This window comes from Psilocybe cubensis, chromosome 10 (assembly GCF_017499595.1).
Source record: "Psilocybe cubensis strain MGC-MH-2018 chromosome 10, whole genome shotgun sequence".
NCBI lineage: Eukaryota > Fungi > Basidiomycota > Agaricomycetes > Agaricales > Agrocybaceae > Psilocybe > Psilocybe cubensis.
Window position 1 is genome coordinate 1,419,793 of NC_063008.1, and position 20,382 is coordinate 1,440,174.

Sequence of the window (20,382 nt, forward strand, 5' to 3'; positions counted from 1 at the left end):
GAGGACGATAGGACTGCTTATCGTAGTCCGCAACTTGAATCGTCTCGTCCTCATCACATTATCGGTATGATATGATCAATAGCAGGCGGGTTACTGGTCGCTATCCTGTGCCGAACGTTTCTTTCTTCCCTCCTGTGCTGAGGTATAACCCTATTATTTTATTGAATTCCTCAATAGTACTCCTCGATCCTCCTGCCTCCTCACCTGCATTATCCATGCTTGGCAAATGTCCGGATCATGATGTTTGGCTCCTAATTAGACTCTAGACGCCCCTTTAACCGAGCTCCACTTTTCCCCAGTCCCAGAACTTACCTATTAGGTGCGACTACAATTATCGGCGGAGGCAATGAGAGTCAAACAAGACACCCAAGCATCACTTGCTATCAATAACCAAGGTGCTGTGTATCTCACGCCGAGTCATAACCCCACCAATTGACTGTGCACAGCGAATCCAGTGACATAAACCTAAGCTATCCTAGGAGTCATAAGTCTAACGTCTTCAATTTCATAATGACTTGTAACCAGATAAATGAAAACACGAATGCTTGTCATCTACTCATCATTATTGGTCGGGGAATTTATTAATTAACCACTGCCTTTTGGCTCACCTCCGGATTCTGTGGAAATCCAAGCGACTGGGCGCTCTATGCACTCTCTATCGGTGTATCACGAAGGCAACCTACAGTCGGCGACGAAGTTGATTATTCTTCAAAGAGTCAGAAAGCGTCAACTTTCAAAGTCATTGAATAGTACATTATTAAGCTTATGCCCATAAGGATTTTTCTACCTCTAAAGGGCCAAAGACTCACTCGACGATCATCAACGTAATGCGTTAATCCGAATGTGTGAATATCTTCCGGAAGTCAGAAGTTGATTCCGCGTAGATGGCTCACAATAGCTCTCAATAGCTCTATGTTTTAGCATCACGGATACAAACATATCTAGAGTGGAAGTCTACAGACCACTACGACTCTAAAAATACGTCGCCATGATGTAATACTAATAGAACTAAGCAGAGCATGTTGTTCCTTTGTGCCGAAGACTTCGCGAAGCTGTCCAATAGGCATATAGAAAATTGACATCCATAACCTCGTGTAACTTCCTAGAACACAGCACAAAGATATTATTGGCCAACCATCCGTCGGCAATGGCGAATGTCATCATCGAAGCTCACACAGATGCCATCTAAGCGACAGGCCAGACCTAAAAGATAAGATCGAAGGACTGAAACGATATAAAAATTATAATTGGCAAAGTATTCAATAGATGGATGGTATATAAGTATGATGATGATGGATATAGAATTAGAGATGTCCAAAGAGTTGAAAGAAAAAAGAAAAGATATGAACCAAAAGTGTACTATCTGGACTTATAAGCCTCCTGAAAACAGAGATATAGATCAGAATTTCACAACTGAGCCGTTAACGCAGTAAAAGAAAAAGACATACCACAATCTGATTCTTAAACACATTTGAGATTTTCGAGCGTTGAATTTTGCGAGCAGCAGTGACAAATCCATTTTCTGGAGTCCACTCATCGGACGTCAGAATGACAGCCTGGAGCAACTCCATAGGCTTGAAGCCATTCCTCTTGCCAACATTATTACATTCTGTTCTGATGATCTCCTGGACGAGGTGTTGCTTGCAGAGTTCAGAGAACTCGGCTGTGGCATCGACATCATGAGCCTTGAGAACCAGGCGAATGTTTCCTTCGTGCGGGATGATGACTGCGACAGGTTGCTTTGCATCTGGTAGAGCAAGCACACAAATGTTAGCGACCAGGTTACATGATCGGTAGATTGATTCCAGTCGCTCTAGAGCGATGTACTATCAAAGTTGCCTGTTAGCGTTATATAATCAGACGATAGGTACCTATCTCACCTCTCCGGTAGCGAGTTTGATGAGGTTCTTAACTCTGTAAATTCAACGTCAGCAAGCATTCAGGGGAAAAAAGTTAGATATACACACACCTGTCAATAACAGAAAGTGTTCCATCAGCATTCCACTGCCCAACATCGCCTGTCCTCAACCACCCATCTTTCGTAAAAATGGTTTCATCTGAGTTCAAATCAGGCCGTTTGTAGTATCCAGCGACAACAGAGGGGCCACGGATACAAATTTCGCCTTGTTGGACTTCGTTTGATGAAAAATACCCAGCATCTGGTACATCACGTAGCTTGATGTCAACAGAGGGTACTGGAAGTCCGACAGAACAGTATCGCATCAGCTCAGGAGGAAGGATAGCACACATTCCACAAGATTCCGTCATGCCGTATCCTGAAGATTAGATAAAATTTTCAGCATTAAACAATTAGGATATTCCATATTCAGTTTACCTTGGATAATAGTGACGAGTGCCGTGCTCAAAAATTCCTGTGTTTCTTGGCTAATTGCCGCTCCTCCACTCATAGCAATCCTCAAACGACCACCCGTAGCTGCCCTGACGCCTCCGAGAACGATGCTATCGGCCAACTGAGCGAACAAGGGGATGTTGTGCTTCTTTGCGGCCATAGCGCTATCAAATATGCCTTTCTTGATGAACCCGCTGTTATTTACTTTAGTCTGGATGCCCTTCCGAATAGTTTCCCAGACATCTGGTACACCGACCATAATTGACGGTCGGAAAGCGCAGATGTCACCCTTGCAATTTCGCACCGACGCGTCCGTCAGTGTCTTTACACGTCCATATCCAGATGGCATGCCGACAAAAAGGATGGTGAGTTCGACCATATATTCCATGACGTGCGCGAGGGGTAGGTACGCCAGGTAGCTGTCGTCGTAGGTCAGATGGTGGCCGATGAGCACGTAAACGGCGCCGACGGATGCGATGAGGTTCGAATGGGTGATACACACGCCTTTGGGTGGGCCTGTGCTGCCGCTAGTATACATGATCATGGCAAGGTCGTCGGGTTTGGGACGGCGTCCTCGAAGGGTTTCTGTAGACAGTGTTCTTCCTATTTCCCGAAGCTTGTCCAAACTGAAGATCTTAAGCGTTTCCCTCACCGAGTGGAGATCGTCAATGACCGCCTGGCTGGGTTCTCCATCGAACACGATGTATTTGATTGTAGGTGTTTTGGCCAGTACCCTGTGCAACGTCGGCAAGAGCTCCGCGTTTGTGAACAGCGCGACGCATTCAGGCTCATTGAGTGAATGTGCCAAACCATCTTCACCGAGAGTGTCGTAGCTCGTTGCCATAATCACAGAAATAGAGACAATCGCGTGTGCCATGATTTGCCAGTTTGGACTGGCAGCCGACTTTTATCAGTCGCGACATTACGGACGGGGTTGGTATACAATAACTCACCTTGTCTGTGCGTATACGTTGAAAACGTCTCCTCCTGTTATACCAAGATGCACAAGTGCCCGAGCGACTTCTGAAACGGCTTCTTCCAATTCAATGAAGCTGATATACTTGTAATCAGTGAGCTCGAAGTACTTCCAGATCTTCTTCTGCGTCACTTCCTTCCCATCTATGACTTTCTTTACTTCCTTTTCCTCCTCGACGATCTTGACGACATCCCTCCATCCAAGAGCTTTCCTGTTTCCGTGTTTCTCTGAAGCGTAGGTGATAACATCGTATACAGTGTTTATCCCATCTAACGGTCTCTCCACGAGTCCAGCCTCCGCCAACCTGCACCGTCGGGTAGGCCCTTCTCCTGGCTTTGTGGGAGGAGAAATTTCTACAGACCCAGGGCCGTAATATCCAGGTTTATTGGTGCGGACGTGGGCCATCTCGTTGAAGTTGAAGTCGACGTGGAGGAAAGAGTCTGCTGCAAATAGCAACAAAAAATCTAGTCTTGGATTTGGTGGAGTTGCTATAGTAAATTGCCATCAGATTCAAGGATCACAAAACCACCCGATAAACTATCGTACGTTGCGATTGGAAGGGATTGGCGGCGGGCGCGGTAATCTGCGGTAATTTGTTGCTAGTGATTGCGCGACTATAGCCAGCGAGTGCACGATGGGCACGATGGGTGGATGATATCGAAGAAAATCTTGGGTGGGTCGTCCGTCGCCAAAGAGCTTGCTTTATCTATTTCCTAAAGTCAACCAAAAGGTTGTCTCGCTCGAATGATTGTCCAGGATTAAGTGCACACCACTTAAAGATTCTCGATTAAACTACCTTCGTAAGTTGCGAGTGTTTTCAGGATCCGGGGTCGACGAGACGATAGCTGGACGACTCTTCTAGTTTGAAGCCAATCGATGTCGATCAACATTTTGGGAAGTTTAGCCAAAGTTCACATTTCCGCAAATTTTGATCATAGGAGATCCAAATTCATAATTAGGGTGCCGAAATGTTTCTCTTTATGAGCTGAAAGAGGTTGAATTATGGGTATGAATACCGAGGGATCAAGATTTAGCAGGAAATGCCGTGGAAGAGTAAGGGAGACCTTTTTACAGGCTTTTTGCAGAGCGTAACGAATCACATGATCGTATAAATTGACGCGTCGCATTGATAGGGGTACTATCTGACATAGAACGCGTCGCTCGAAGAACAAAAATATGCAATCTAACCTATTCTATTGAGACAAAAGCTCCTCCTGTATTGTACTTATTCATATTTTGGACATCATAAATAAAATCTATTGTCTCAGACGAACCAAATCAATTTCATGCCTTTCTAAAGTGGACGGACCTCTTGAACGACTCCTTTAATAAGGCGCAATTTTTATACTGTCGAAATTCACTGATAGGACAATTGACTTGACTTTATATATGCACTCATATGAGATAATAGAAGTATGCTTAGTACCTTCTGGGTCCGAAGAAAATGTGCTATATTGGTTTTTGATATCAACTTACTAGTAGCGTCAACCTAGTAGTAGTAGTAGTAGTATGCCACATAACAGTTCTAGAGGCACTGAGACATGTGAGGAGGGTAGATTGATGGCTCTCTGTAAAAATGTAACCTTCTAACTAGCCTTTCCTGGTGGACCTATCGTGACAAAGCATTGGGACGTATACGTATATAGCTCTTAACGTGACTTCAGGAGTCGCTTGACTTAGCCGTAAAGTGGTTCAGTTCATCCTGTAAGGCACACCAAGCATCTCGGTCACCAACTGCCGTGGAAATCCGACATTTCCCCTAAAGTCCCATAATAAACACGTCTCGCGGACACGACTGTATTCATTATCATGGACCCAGTCGTCTATAAATATAGTGAGTAGTTGAGCCGGTGTAGAGTAACCTTCTCTACAAACACTTATTGAGGTGGTGGTTTTCTCATCGAAAATTGTTTCGTTGAGCTTCCGCAGCAAGTTACTGAAATAGATGTTAGAACGTTTAGTCAAACCGTTCAATCTTCTAGAGACTGGGGCTCAATTAAAAGCCTTTAATGAACATCGTATATTAATGAAAGAGTGTCGCAACATACCGTACCCCAAATGAAATTTGCCAATACAGTTAGAAACAAGGTGCGCCCCTTCTTTCAATATAAAGCAGCTCGTGCCATGCAAGCAACAGAAGATTGAATGATCCCAGAATACCATAGCGTAAAGTTCCTTCATCAGGGTTCAGATGCCGGACAGGGACTGAATGCATCAAAGGATATACCAGTGGAGTACACACCTTTCTACGCTCACGCGCTGCCGCATTCTGCGTCGAAGAACCATCAAACAGGACCAAGGTTGAGCCATGAAGTGAAAATCATCATCAAGCTATCAAACAACTCGGCTTAGTAGATGGTTCACCTTCTCCAACCCTTGACCCACCCATGGGCCTCTGAACAAGACCTTTGGACGATGTCTGACTAGATACTAAACAAATCTACACGCGTGTTTGATGCAGGATGCTATGGCCGTTACGAAAACCTTGAAAGCGCAGTTACCCCGCTGCAAACCGCCGCCAAGGTCTCTTAAGCGTCAGCAGCTTTCATGTGGACGCTTGGCAACATACAGATGGCATGAATTTGAAGTTTCTGATATCTGTAGTTCTGGAATTTGACAAATACTCTTATCCACATCTTAGTCTTCTTGAGATAAGTAGTATCGTTATCGCAGTGTCAAACTAATGCATTGATCTATCCCGTGAACAGCGAAGAGAGATCATCGCCGGTGACCTTTTGGATATTAGCGAAGATTGTACTCGGTGTGGAGTTATTTTTGAATCCTATCAACGCATGTGACTCTGCCGCAGAAGTCGAAAAGTGCTGACAAAATCGACAGGAGAATATGAGGGCCCCAGTTCATAATTTACACGCTCAGTGATGCATATATCATGACAGTTGACGCTTCTAGACTATTTCGAAAGTAATCATAGAAACGACAACCGTTGAAGAATTGGTGAAGAATCCAAGGGTGCTCACATCTTTTACTTCCACTGACACATAGCTAGCACCAGTACATTGGCCCTTCGACACAAATCCGCATCTTTGGTGAACATCCGTGAGCATTTTTTGAATGTACACGGAGGCAGATACCAGGCCTTGCATGATGCAGCATGAGCAAATTTGAAAAAAGGAAAAAAAGAAGCTTCGTCAAGAAAGAAGATAGGGGAGAAATTCCATAAAAAATCAGAACACGACCGGCGGGGCTACCCACGAAACGCCGTATATACTACACGAGGTAGATAGTTATGCAAACGGCTGAAAAGCAAAGGGACACTGGTCACGTATGTGTGAAGCTCATGCGTATTTTGCATAAGGCGAAAAGGGTCGCGGCAGACTTGCCAGACGATCAAGGGCCCTCACCTTCAATTTGCCGAGCGGAGTGTATTCGTGTTTAACCCTATGCCCCAACATCCAACTTCGCCCACAAGGCTTAAATTTTTAGCTTCGAAGGAGCCATGCTCGAACCCCACCCTGCACAACGACTTGATGATTATTACGGGTTTCCATGAATAACCACTGAATCGAATAGGTGAATTTTTGGTGGACGGACATGCTGGCATCCAAATTAACGACGGATCTTTCCACTAGCAACTCCACGAATAAAGAAAGTCGCGCAGGTGCTTGCAGAGAGATTGTTGTATGCTGTACAGCAGCATGCTATCTCTGCCCGTGCGCGTCGTACGAGGAGAAGCAAAGCCGGTGCATTCTAAACGCAAATCCAATCATTAGTGCACTTCCCTGACACAACGAGAATCTGATGCGCAGAATGGAACCTCTGAAGAACTTGTGAAAAAAAGAGAGGGTGGTGTTCGAATTTGTCCTTGCCATCGGATCAGCGGAGCGGCAAAATCGTTTCTCTGCTCGAAAAAAAAATTCGACGTGGTGATTCCAGGGTGCGGTGATTCGTGAACAGGTTGCTGGGAGGGAGCACGCTTGCACAGTGCTGCACATTGACACGACGCACGTCTACGCAGTCTGTCCACGCAGAAATGATGGAGTGGAATCGTGGAACACAATAATAAGCCTGTGCGAATTCGCGAAGGCACGGCACAGAAATGGAATCGTATCACCGTACCGTAACCGCATTTATTGCGATGCAGACAATTGGTGTCCACGTTGTGACTTTGGTGAAGATGGTAGTAGGACACGTCGTCGTCGTGAACAACCATGGATCATCCGAGGTAGAGATATCCCACTGTTAATTTAGTCAGTAATGATCCTTACTTGTTCTTTATCTTCGAGGTCGCTCCGGGTGACTATATCACAGCCAAAAAAAACATAGGAGTGCATATCAGTACCCGTAATACATCAAAAAATAGGAATTGCACCCACAACACAGAGACTTCACACAAGTCCAGAAGTCAAAAAAAAAAATAATCTCCTATTTGAAATCGAATCGAATCACAGACGTACAAAAAAACTCGTACACCTGCAACGCAACTCGGACCAAAAAAAAAAGAGAATTTAAATAAACACAAAGCGCACTATGTTGATTGATAAGTAAATAACTATAACACGAACTACGCGTAATATACACAGGTGTTGGGGCAGAGAGGCTCGGTCGAGGAGAGGGGCTCGATGCGATAAATGAGAAGAAAGAAAGAGGAGGAAAAAGGAAAATTTTAAATAGATAATCATTTCGTCGTTGGTTTGGATTGATTGAGGATAAGACAGGAGATGCTTTTTTCTTCTCTTTTGGGGACTCGGGAACGCGCAAGCCCTTCGCGATAGGGATAGGAGACTCGGTATACAGTAATGTTGAGAGGCGGAGAGAGAGAGGAAAAGAAAGAAGAGAAAAGAGGTATATGAAATGTGTATGTGCTACAGACGCAAATCAGACAAGTGATGATGATGACGATGATGCATGGTCGAGCCGAGGAAGATGAAAAAGAGGAGAAAAAAATGAAAAAGACAAGATAACCAAGAAAGGAACAGAGACAGGAAGAAAAGGGAATCGACCAAGCAGTTGAATGGTTAGTTAGGTCATGGTGTTAGAGTGTTGGAGGTGTAGAGGAGCAGTCGGAGTCAAGCATGAAGCACACAACGGAAGTGCCAGTGATTTCTCTCTTTGTTCGTTTTGATTCTGCGTAAACGTAGAAACAAAAATGTACACCTAAATCGGTATGAAGAGAAAGCATCCACGCTGCAGGGACGACGACGGGCGACAACGACTGAAGACGATCGTTGGTTGGTCAGGGTAGTCGTTCAAGGTAGTGGGTGGTGACATGTCGGCGAATGGATGGATAATCGCCCGAACACGCGATTGGGTTGCATGTATAGATATAGTTGCAAAAAAAAGAGGAAAGAAGCATAGCATGTCGATGATGATGATGGAAGTCGTAAAAGATGAAGTGATTGCTGAGACGGACAATATGGAAAAATGCGAGAATTGCTGTATGCTGGGGACCATGAGATGCTGGATAGGGGTGACAAAAAAATGAAAAGGAGGAAAAGAGAAGTTTGGAGCTCGAAAGCAATGCGATGATAAAAGAAAAAAAAATTTAGGAGTGAGGAAGTAAAAAAAAAGTTGGAATCTAAGTTAGAGATCCAGATGAGGACGATGACGAGGGGAACATTGAACAATTGCGACAGGAAAAGGGGTCGTGGTCGTGGAACGGTCGTAGGCGGAAACGAAGATGGGAATTGCGGACGGACGGAGGAAAGAAATATATGCGACAGAGAACGAGAACCATGCAATGTAATGTGTTTGGAATCAGTCCATGATGGAGAGAGAAAAAGATGGAGAGATGGAGAGAAAGTCCGCTGGGAATGTAAAAGCAAAAAAGCAACAAAACGATGACACACATGCCCCCAAAAAGAAGATCCACGAATGAAAACAAGACAGCGGAGACGACGATACTGGGCTTCATGCGCTACTCCGAACAGCCCAGCTGCCCAAAGACAGCAAGCACACGCAGCGGTCGCTTAACAACAGAGCGGACAAGAAAAGAGAACATCGGCAAATATCACCCGAGCACCTCACTGGAAATACGACTCAAACATCCCAGAGCCGATTCCACTGGAGCTGCTCGCGCTGCTCTCCGGACTGCCCTTGTTTGACTCCTCCGACAGCGCCATCGGCGGGTGCAAGTACGTAGAGAAAAGGCTCTCCTCATCCTGCAGAGCCATCGGTGGATGGTGCAAGTAATCCATAGGTGAATCCTCATCGGCCGCACCACTGCTGCTGCTGACACTGCTGCTGCTGCTGCTGGTGCTATTACTTCCGCTCGCACTGCTCGCGCTCCCGCTGGCATTCGCTCCTGCGGAGGACGACGCCGACGTGCTGCTGCTGCTGCTATTCGCCTCGCTGCTTGTACCGGAGTTGAACAGGCCCGGCTCGTTGTCGGTGTTGCTCTGAGGCATCATGGGCGGGTGCCAGAACGTGTTGCCCGAGCCACGAAGTGCAGGACCCTGGTTAATCGTCCCGTTGCTGTTATACGTGCTGAACGGGAACTCCATCGACGCCCGCTTCGAGTGAGACGTAGATGCGGATGACGTCGAGCTGAAGCTGTCGCCGCTGTACGAGCCAAACGAAACAGCGGACGAGGGTGGCTCGGACGTTGAATCCGTGCTCATGCGGCGACGCTTCGTCGAGCGCGGGCTGAGAGTAAGTTCAGCGTCAGCGGGAGAATCATTGTTGTGGAAGGGCAATGCGTCGGAGGCGATGTTGCCGTAGAGTGTCATGAGGTAATCGGGATGGTAGGGACCAGGGTATGCGAGCTGGAAGGGGTTCGGGCCACCGTAGTTAGGCGCTTGTGCGCTGTCAGTACTGCCGCCCAAGGCGCCAAGAAGCTCGGATGACGATGTGGTGTTACGGTACTCGCCGTCGTCCGTGTATTCATACGTCATCTGTGTGGTCGAGTCCGGGGCCAGAGTGGGTGATCCATCTCGAACTGGAGACGTGCGGCGGCTGACGCCAGGGCTCGCAGAGGGTGTATCTTCAGTGCCATTACCGGACCGTCGAGCATCATGTCTAGAGCGTTTACGGATGACATCGGACTTCATGGAGATAGGCCGCGCTGAACCGTGCAACTTGTAGTACAACCCACAACTGTTCATGAGAAAGAATTTTGTTTTTAGCAAAAGGGGATAGGAGATAATCGCAAAGATAATATCAAAATAAAAACGTACGCATTGCAGACCGTCTTGCCCTCGTCGTCTTTTCTCCAGAGAGGAGTCGCCGTTGTATGGCAGTTGTAGCATTGAGCTGCCACTGAGGGCCGAACTTGATTTTCAATAAAGCGCGGCACTTTCGGCAGTGGACAGCAGAACTTACCCATGACATCTACTGCTTCCTGACGAGGCGTGGCCGAAGCTCTACTCTCTCCATGAGAATTGCGCATGCTCTTGGGGCGAGGTCGCTTGTGCTGTGAAAAGAACCAGAAAAAATACACACAAAACATATAATTAGCACGAGAAAAAATTGCGACAACGCTAAGACAAAGAAGAAGAGAAGGAAAAAAAAAGAAAAGATCACGAACCAGCTTGCAGTAGAGACCACATGCGTTGCAGTTCAGCTCATCGTTGAGTCCCCTTCTCCATAGAGGAGTATGTGTGGCACCGCAGTTTGAGCATTCGGCCTTGAGGCCGCCGGGTGCAGAGTTACCCAAAGTCGATCCAGGGCCGCCTCGCAGCAGTGCAGGGTTCAGGCTGGTGGCAGTCGCCCCGGGGTTGGCAGACCGAGTGACCGTTTGCGTGCGCAAAGTGAGAGTTGGCCTTCCGGTGGGCGTGCTCGAGCGCGTGCCGTAGATAGAATTAATGCGTGAAGGAGAAACAGTTTCTGGCAAGATATCCTTGACCGTCTGAGAGACGGGAGGAAGATGTCTGAACGCAGAGAGCTTGCGCGCAGTGCTGGGCGCTGGGGAGAGTTGATCAATGTCTTCATCTTCGCTGACGGCGGCGGCAGCAACAAGTTCTTCTTCTGTCGGAATATTGAACGTCCTCATGGGTACCTTGGTGAGATACGAGAGGGTGGAGAGCGAAGGAACTGTAGGTGCGCTGGTAGTAACGGGAACAGGGCTGGTGGCCACTGGGGCGGAAGTCGAAGGCGCGGAAGATGTGACAGGGGCGTTATAGGTGCCCATGACGACGTCCTGTTGAGGACCTGCGTTGGTGGATTGGGCAGGAGCAGGAGCGTCGACTTTTTCAGCCGCACCATCTGTGTGGGCGGCAGGCGCAGACTTGTTTTCTGCGGTGGTGGAAGAAATGGCTTCGGCAATCTGGGAAGACCAGTCAGAAACAGTGTGAGTGGCGTCACCATCGTGGTTGCTTTCGTTGGAGGAATCGTCATTAAATAGAAGATCATCGAGAGCTAGCTCGATGGTAGGACGGGAGATACTGAACTGGTCGGTGTTTCCAGAGGGGTTGAACCCTTCGCCGTAATTCATGCGGTTCGTGACAGTAGGTGTGGCGTAAAGTAATGCAGATGGGCCAAAATTGTTGTTGAAAAGTCCAGGGAAGTGAAGAGAGGCAGTAGATGAGGATGCAGTCGTGTTGGTAGCAGTCGTGGTAGTAGTAGTCGTCGAAGTCGAAGTCGAAGTCGCGGGAGCTGTGGCGGTGGTGGCAGGGGCGTCACCATCGGCCATGACAGTGTCCTCCTGAGTGACCTTGGGAGCTCGTGCTCGCTTGGAGAACTCGGAAGAAGGCTTGGTGTCTGGCTTCTTCACAGGCGCCGTTGAGAGCGACTGGGCTGGCTGATCGACGCTGAAAGTGAACTGCATGCGCTTAATTGTGCCAGGTTGGGCGTTCTGGCTGGCTTCGCGGCTGCGCTCCTTTTCGACTGCGCGCTGCCTGATCATGTCGGTGGAGTGGTTGCGTTTGAAGTCGGGGGCCTCCAGCTCCTCTATGCTCCTGTAGAGACGCCGAAAAAACGTTAGGGTCAAGGGTTATTTGATATAGGGCGCTTAGCGACGTACCGCCCCTTCTCCTTGTCGAGCTTGTCGCCCATGCACTTACTGAGCTTCTTGAACTCACGCTTTGATCTTGCATTGTCGGTGTCGACCATGAGGTTCTGGAGATGCCATAGCCTCCAGCTCAAGTTCTCGAGTCTTTGGCCCTGTTCGAGGTAACTGGCGACCTTGGTACAGACCTGAGAGGAATGAGACGGCGAGAATAGAAGATCGGGGTTCAGAAGACAGACCTTCCATGTCTTGGTCAGAGATTCTGTGTCATTGAGGTTGCTGAACGCGACAAAAGACTTGTTTCCCTAAAGAGAGCAACGGGAGCAAAAAGAAAGGGAAAAAAAAAGGGAAAAAAAATGAGTGAACACGATCAAAGAAAAAGATCGGTTGCACAAAGGCGACCAACTTTGAACTTGAGATTGAGGATAGAGGGCATTAGCAGCAAAGACTGGGCGGCAGAGAGAGAAAGGGGAACGGGGATGGCGAGGGAGAGCGAGATGGGTTATAGGCAGACGGTGCTCAGCTGAACCAAACTCGGCTTTGATGCACGTTGCAAATACCCATTTATTCCAAATTGTAGAAAACAAGTTATCTCGAGCCGAATGCCGATCCACAGTCTGAACCGGTTCGTTTTCCCCGATCTTCTTCCGTCTCGTTCATTAACACAGAAAACATATCGCAGAGCAGTAATAATGCCCACTGCCCTGCCTCTATCACGCGACCCTCCCTCCCACATTCCCTTGCCTCGAGGCTGCCATCGCTGATACCGCGCCCGGCTATCATCTCTTGCGCGCCTCCAATATCATATCCTTATTCTTCAGCGCACGCTATTCCAATTTAACCCGCCTTATATCACTAATAACCAACTTTATTCTACACCATGAGCACATAATTATCTTTACGCTCATCCTGCGTCCCAAGGCCCACCAACGCCCCGGACACGGACCCTCGAGCGCTTCCAAGCTCTCTGTCCTCCGAGTCCCGAGTCTGTCTCAGGGCCCTCCCACTTCTCTATTCTGAGCAGGCACCATAATACGTACACTGGCTATTCTAAGACTACCGTTTTCATTTGCGAGGATTCATCGCGATTTCCACAACGCACCAGCCTCGAGGTGATAACATTGAATCTTGACACTGACATAGATACGAGAATTAACATATCAACCAACGAACGTTGGCTTCCTCCTCGATGCATCACAGTACATGTACCCCTACTAGTAGCAATACGTTGCTAATCGAATCTATACAAAGACCGTATCTATGGGTGAAACCGCGATCAACTAAAAAAAACATACACGCATACACCTGCTCGAGCGATACCTCGCGAGAGAGAGGCATCATAAGAAGTCATGACAGCCACGAAACGCAACGAAAAATCTGCCCCAAGCACGACAGATCCGCGGGCTGCATCTGACCGCCGGGCAATGTTGGCACACAAACGTAAAACATACAAGGACCCTTTCCATTGTATCGAAACAAGAAATGAACAATCCACCGCCGACTCCCACTCACGAATCGAGTCAAAAAGCACGACAGATGCATATTAACTAAACAGCTCCCGTACCGTGCAGCAAGCGAGAGAAGATACAAGGGAGAATTAAAGGGAAGGGGAAGAGGGTCCACCATCTGAAGAGTCCTATAGAACACTCCTTGGATACAAATACATACCAGTGTTAAGAGATCAGACACAAGACCGGACACTGCGGGTACGAGCGAAAGGTAAAAAAGAAAAAAGAAAGAACAGAAGCGACAATAAAGCCAACCCAAACCATGGTACCATTAGTCCATCCAACCGCCACAGAATACCCCATCCCCAACATAGCCACTGAAACCATAAATTATAATACCATACCCCACCGAATGGAAAACTGGCAACCCACAGCATAGAAGTCCGGGCCACTTGATCGATAACGGCTTTGCCAACTTCCCATTTTGCTAATTGGCCACTCTGGAGACTTGCGAGTTTTGTGTGTTTGCTTCCCACACAACTCGACCTACCGCATCTATCCTTCGATGTCCATCGATAAGCTGTCACGTCTAAAATAAGCCATATCTCCCAAAGAATTCTGAGAGAGACTCGTCATGAGTCATACTCTCTCGAGCCGAGAAATCGAACCGCCCGAGAGGAACCGAACCAGGCACCACGTCCCTCATGTCGTGATCAATAATCAAGAATGGGCATTGAGCCGTTCCCGCGAAGATCCAATGCACACTTGATAGCCTCGAATGCTTTGGGGAGTCGAGCCGGGCCATGTTCGCCACAAGCGCATGATGTGAATGATGTCATGGACAGGGGTTAATCCATCCCAGAAAAGGCTCTTCAAATTGCACCAAACCCCAAGCGCAAAAGGACTGGTGGGGAGAGGACGCGCCCGAGCAGGATGGCCGATGAAGAAGCAAGAGTGTGTTAATCATCACTATGCAGGATGCGGGGTAAGCTTAAGCCACCGTCCACCACGAGCATCAGAGCATAATAGACAGCCCACAGTCCTCTCTGAGATGAGAAAAAACAGGTGATCCACCATATAGGTAGCCGCTGTCTCCTTATGTCCGAGTTTCCCGAACGGGAAATTGTGAATAGCCAAGTTCGCGCTTAAGCCACGAGCCAAGCCCCATAACGTGCGCCATAGAGATCATGCAACTGGTCTTTTGCTGACGGCAGCCAATTACCGACAGCCCAGGCGGGACGCGCAGGGCGCAGGGCGTAGCTGCCCGTACCAGGTTTCATAACCTAGAATGAATTCGGCCCCAGAGGCATTTGCAAATCGGGCCGTGCTTGACGAAAAAAAGACAAAAACCATCAAACTCGAAGTGCAATAAATCCATCACGCCAGCCAAGCCAAGAGAGAGAACACCAATGGCATGCGCGTTTCTGTCAGCAGTTTGGATTTGCGGTGTGCCAGAGACATCAGAAATGGGATATTGTGGGGTTTGTGATTCTAGAGGGCTAGGCTGGTGTAAGCATTCGGGAAGGGCGTGCCGATGTGTCCCACCGGGTTCATTGTCTTCACATCATGATGGCTTGATGGAAACCAGGAAGAATAGCAAAGCAAATGGATCGTCACTAGTCTGCTTCTTTCTTTATTTTCCCTTCTGAGCCCTCATCACTAAAGGAGAAGCAAAGCCAAGTGACAGAAGCCCGCAATCGCGACATGATTGCGAGGAGGAACAGCGAGATAAAAACAGCCTTGCTCACGTTTGTCGTGGAACAGATTATCCGATACCAGTCGCACAAAGCAAAGGAATGCCACCCCCGGAGTATCTTTATCGAAACACGGAATGCTATCGCGACCCGGATGTCACTGTCGAGTGCTAGTGTCGTGTCGCTTTCGGGATATGCCATTGAGAATATCATTATCCATAGCCTGAGGCGATAGCTATGGAAATGCGCGAGAAACCAACGGGAGGGGAGAGACTTCTGCTGTTCGCGGATCTTCCTTCGAATGCCTCGTGCGGCGATAACATACTAGTGGTTAAGTGATAATGTTAGACATGCTTATCGAGCCAGTCAACATCGTAGGCGTAGCGAATGAGCTAAAGTAAACGGCCGGAAGAGCATGATGTTTCCAATAAACAAAAAGGGTTAGAATGCACTACAGCACAAACGCAGGTTGAACAGCTTACCCGGTCGTTGACATTGATCACATTCACAATGATTGCATTGGCTATCACAGACGTGAGCTGGCTCCGCATAGAGCGTTCCACCTTACTCGGAGAGCGTTAGAGGGCACGACGAATGGCACTCGGAATCGGATTCGGAATCGGAGAAAAGGATGCAGATTAATCATACAGACGTCTCATCCGAGACCTACGAAAGACCACGAACACGCTGTCGCTTTAAGTTTTAGAGTTACATGAATCTGCGAAAAGATGGGATGAGGTCAACGAGGACCTCAGCAGGTCAATTGTCAATACAGACGGAAGTGCAAGACTGGTGTGCAGCAGCCTCATGTCGTACGTCTCTTCTGTGAAATCACATAGCAGGGAGCTTTATACGCGCAGGACGCTTTGGAAGCGCTACCGAATCTACTTTTCTGGTATCCGCTTTTGTATGGGTCTCTTGTTGGACATCATGTTGGAATTATGGGTTGTTTCATCGTGGAGGGGTGCGAGTTGTGCTTGCAACGTGTTGTGGTGGAGGAGAAGTAGGAAAGGGGAGAAGACAGCCTCTTGCGTGTTTTGAAGGAGAACATCCACCCCCGTCGGGCTAACGCGATATCGCGTTTGATCTACTATCATATCGATGGATGGATGGATTGGACACAGCGGAAGAGACGAAAAAACCATTCTTGTTCTCACTCTGACCAACTCCGCTGGATACGTCGAGATCTGTTTGATGGCGAGATTATCGTAGTCAATCGCCCAAATTTATGAAACGGGAGCGATCGAGGATCGGAAGCACTTGCACAGTTTACGTTTTTTCGCTCAAGCGCGGGGAAACTTCAATGAGCTCGGATCGAGAGCGTTCGTCAAATCGAAGTTGATCAATGTTTACATTGCGGGTTGTGGGTTTAGGGACTATCATAAGTCCAGAATCTGTTCCTTGATAAAAAAGGCTCAGTTAGAAAATCAATTGAGCAAACAAAAATGACCTAAAACCAACTAACATCTTTAAAATGTCGTAAGTCCTGACACAAAGGAGGACAGTCCAAAGTTCGTATTGTTCTATATATACCCGAGTGAGGTTGATACGGAGAACCAGGCAAAATAGAAAAGGGACTCACACTACGTGGACATTGCACTTTTCCGGTTTCGGCCTTGCTTCCGTAGAACTTATATAGAATCACATCCTAAGAGCGACGTATGACCATGGCATCAGTGTAGTAGTGCAGTATTCCTAATAGCGTATGGACTGACACAGATGATAAGTCTCTCCTAAGGGATGAACGTTCCATGTTTTGTTGAGCTCACGTTGCAAGTCCAATATGAGTCAAGTTTGAAGATGTTATGGGGGATTGATGTTCGACTCAAGTTCTAGGCTTGGTGCTCGCAATATCCACCATTAGTGTAGTTGATTAGAGGACGAAAAAGGTTTGAGGATAAAGCACGGATTTGACATCGATGAAATCGAGATGAAGTTGGAAGTAGCGGTGATGAATTGATTGCCGGTACACGCATCACTTACCTGAACGCGTAGAGTCACATAATCACGTGAGCGCTCTCTACGTCAGGGGCAGTCAGGCACCAGGCAAGGCTTTCTCACCGCCGATTCAGGCACTGTTTAAAACAAAGTAATAGAAATTTGAGTGTTATACATAACTTCCACCCTTCTGCTTGTTTTTATTCCTAATGTGCAAGTTTACCAGCACTCTCTAAATTAGTCATTATCCTCGCAAAATTTGCGCAAATATTCTATGATTTCCGAACATCTTGAGATGGTGTAGAAAGCGTTTGTAAGACCGGGAGCAGCATTAGGCAGTAATGCAGACCAGTGAAACAGACATGATCATATTTCCTGGTGTGTTGGCAGCAAGGTGGGACTTGCTTGACTCTGCCATACATATTCCAGCAGTTTGTTTTAGACGCAACGATACACCGTTGGCTCACAGATTGGGCAGAGGAGCAACTCTATTTGTAGACATGCTATGGTTGCAGAAATCAAGGCGGTATATATTCAAAACCTAATGGTTTATGGTCTGCCAGAAGCGCATCGAGACCCTGTGACTCTACCTGAATTTGATACTTGCAGATTCTCCGAGATCACCACACAGAACTGAGGATATAAGTTCAATAACATCACAAAAGTATCTTCCCAACTAACTGCGGCTGGCTGCGGTGGAAGCTTACTTGTTCACTTGGACATACACTAGAGTGGATTCTGTGCGCAGCAATCTTGATGCCGGAGGACATGCCTCAGTTGTTAATGCCACCTCCAACAGATGCAAAAATTGATGTCCACCGGCTGGTTTCATTTCATAATTTACTAGAGAGTTGAGGTCAAGTAACGAGTAGTGCCATACCCTTGAAATGCTAACAATGTCATTTAATGCTTGGTATACATGTACAATTGACAATAATCAGGACTGCCAGGTTGTTGTTCAGTGTGCGAAAATCATTAGAAGCATGTCAAAATATGAATCTCCCAATGGGCTCTAGAGGCCGCGTGATAGTCGCCCCATGCTGTAATAGAATTGTGACAGCATTGATTGGCGATTTTTTCATATTGTATATAAGACGAAATTGGCGGCTCAGTCGACGATTCAAACTATACATATCAACACCCCATCTCTGCCCGCGTTATTTGTGAGTATCTGAATTGATTGACATATTCATACTTTCTAACTATTTGATAAAAGCAAGTTCCCAATGATCGCAGACCGTGTAATCTCCGACAGTCAATCTCCACAACCTTCCTTACCAAACTATTCGTTGCATAATCTCGAGCAACCCTTGGCCAATGTAACGAGTGACAAAGGAGCCATTTACGCTGATGTCGTCGACCGACAAACACTGGAGACGAGTGAAAGCTTGAATTTGCAACAGAGTCCCCCACCTTCCAAAGAATCAAGACGCCAGAAGAGAAAAATCAAACAGGCAAACAAATTGGCGTTCCCTGGAGCAGACGACGATGAAACGCCGCTCAGGCAAATTGGCCGAGGATTGCTAACCATCGTCGTGACACCGATTGCTTTTGCTGGGATGGGTATCTACGCCATTGGCTTGATTATTGAAGGTACTGGGACTACATTGAAGGGAATTGGCTCCATTGGGCGACGCGCGTATGCTTTGCCACGTCGTAAAAGACAGTCGAAATCGGAGTCTGATGAGAGCTCTAGTTAATAGTAATTATGTATTAGCCATTCGCATAGACATCTGATTCATGCATCTCTTTAGCGCAATAAATGGCGTACACCTCTAATTCTCGCAAACATGTTATAACAATCACTTTTTGAGCTTTGTCATTTACTAATTGAAACCCGGTCTACCCGAATGGGCGCTTAGAACTAAAAATATAACACTAATCTTATCTTATCTAGACATATTCTATGTCACATTGCGTGACACAATTGCTGACACGGAGATTCTAGTCGTCCGACAACTTGAAACCTTCTGCCAACCACTGAAGTATCTTTGGAGTCAGTTCTGATAGCTTCTTCTCGCCGACCAGAAAGTCATAAAATGGATCATCATGAACACCATATTCATCGATGACTAATTGCGCCCCGGAATGCTCCTTGCAAAATGCTTCACCAAACTCTACAATGTCGTCTCGAATGCACTCTTTTCCTCCACCCGTTATCAGCACTCTATCGACAATGCTTTCAGCATTTGAATACCACCCAGGAGGTGCAGAGGCTGCGTCGATATAAGGCAGAATTGCATCGTCTGACAGGCCGGCCAGCACCCTGTCTCCGAATTCTGTAAATTTGGAAGTTGGAGCGATCACGTCCCATTTTTCATTCTCGCTGTACGATTTGACGCCTTTTCGCACTCGGAGATACAGCCACGGAGACATGAGGTACGCTCCGCAGAACTTTGTTTCTGCGGGCACACTGGGTACGTCTTCCAATGGGTGAAGCATGTGAAGGATCAACTGTAGCACCAAGTTGGCACCAGCTGAATCTCCTGCGATTTGGATATTTCCCGCTAGGACTCCATTGGATAAAAGATGATGTATAGCGGCTACTGTCTGTTTGAGAGGTGTTGGAAACTCGGCTTCGGGTATTAAAGCTGTTTAATGTGAAGGAAAGGTTAGATCAAACTCACGACGTAATCCGATAAACATACTATAATCCAGGATTGCTATGCTGGCATCGATTCCTTTCTGGTGGAGCAGTGCATCTCGAATGTATCGCCAAAATTTAACCGAATAATCAGCCATCGGTAGCCAAAATCCTCCTCCATGAAGATATAAGATTACTCTTTTAGGGTGTTTGCTGCCTATCCATAATAATCGTGCTTGCTCTGCCTCACTTCCAATTGTTTCGATGATCGGATGTTCGGAATTCCGTTTACACCACTTTTCGTACGACTGGGTTGACGGTCCAATAATTCTAGCAAGCATGGGAATGGGCAATGTGTACACGGACCACCGAAACGCGTTATCACCAACGAGGCGCTTCCATGTCTTCTTCCTTTGACAGGCCACAAAGCGTGATATCGTTAAACGCCAGGACAGAAAAATGGCTATGTATCTCTATCAGTCTGGATCAG

The 20,382-nt window shown here is 47.2% G+C and overlaps 4 protein-coding genes across 4 annotated transcripts; 1 reads left to right on the forward strand and 3 right to left on the reverse strand.

Annotated features, from left to right (window-relative positions):
- Positions 1-1,185: 1,185 nt before the first annotated feature.
- JR316_0010720 (Long-chain-fatty-acid--CoA ligase 2) lies at positions 1,186-3,731 on the reverse strand (the record flags this gene model as incomplete). Its single annotated transcript, XM_047896385.1, has 6 exons — positions 1,186-1,203; positions 1,449-1,826; positions 1,881-1,914; positions 1,970-2,276; positions 2,336-3,243; positions 3,304-3,731. The coding sequence occupies 6 exons, from the start codon at positions 3,729-3,731 to the stop codon at positions 1,186-1,188; spliced, it is 2,073 nt and encodes a 690-aa protein (XP_047744430.1).
- A 5,576-nt stretch (positions 3,732-9,307) lies between these two features.
- Positions 9,308-12,664, reverse strand: JR316_0010721 (GATA-binding factor 1-A; the record flags this gene model as incomplete). Its single annotated transcript, XM_047896386.1, has 7 exons — positions 9,308-10,379; positions 10,460-10,535; positions 10,605-10,695; positions 10,810-12,178; positions 12,244-12,416; positions 12,468-12,533; positions 12,635-12,664. The coding sequence occupies 7 exons, from the start codon at positions 12,662-12,664 to the stop codon at positions 9,308-9,310; spliced, it is 2,877 nt and encodes a 958-aa protein (XP_047744431.1).
- Positions 12,665-18,534: 5,870 nt separating this feature from the next.
- Positions 18,535-19,070, forward strand: JR316_0010722 (uncharacterized protein; the record flags this gene model as incomplete). Its single annotated transcript, XM_047896387.1, has 2 exons — positions 18,535-19,003; positions 19,063-19,070. 2 exons carry the CDS (start codon positions 18,535-18,537, stop codon positions 19,068-19,070), a joined length of 477 nt encoding a protein of 158 aa, XP_047744432.1.
- A 182-nt stretch (positions 19,071-19,252) lies between these two features.
- Positions 19,253-20,233, reverse strand: JR316_0010723 (Acetyl-hydrolase; the record flags this gene model as incomplete). Its single annotated transcript, XM_047896388.1, has 2 exons — positions 19,253-19,899; positions 19,957-20,233. 2 exons carry the CDS (start codon positions 20,231-20,233, stop codon positions 19,253-19,255), a joined length of 924 nt encoding a protein of 307 aa, XP_047744433.1.
- Between the last annotated feature and the right edge of the window lie 149 nt (positions 20,234-20,382).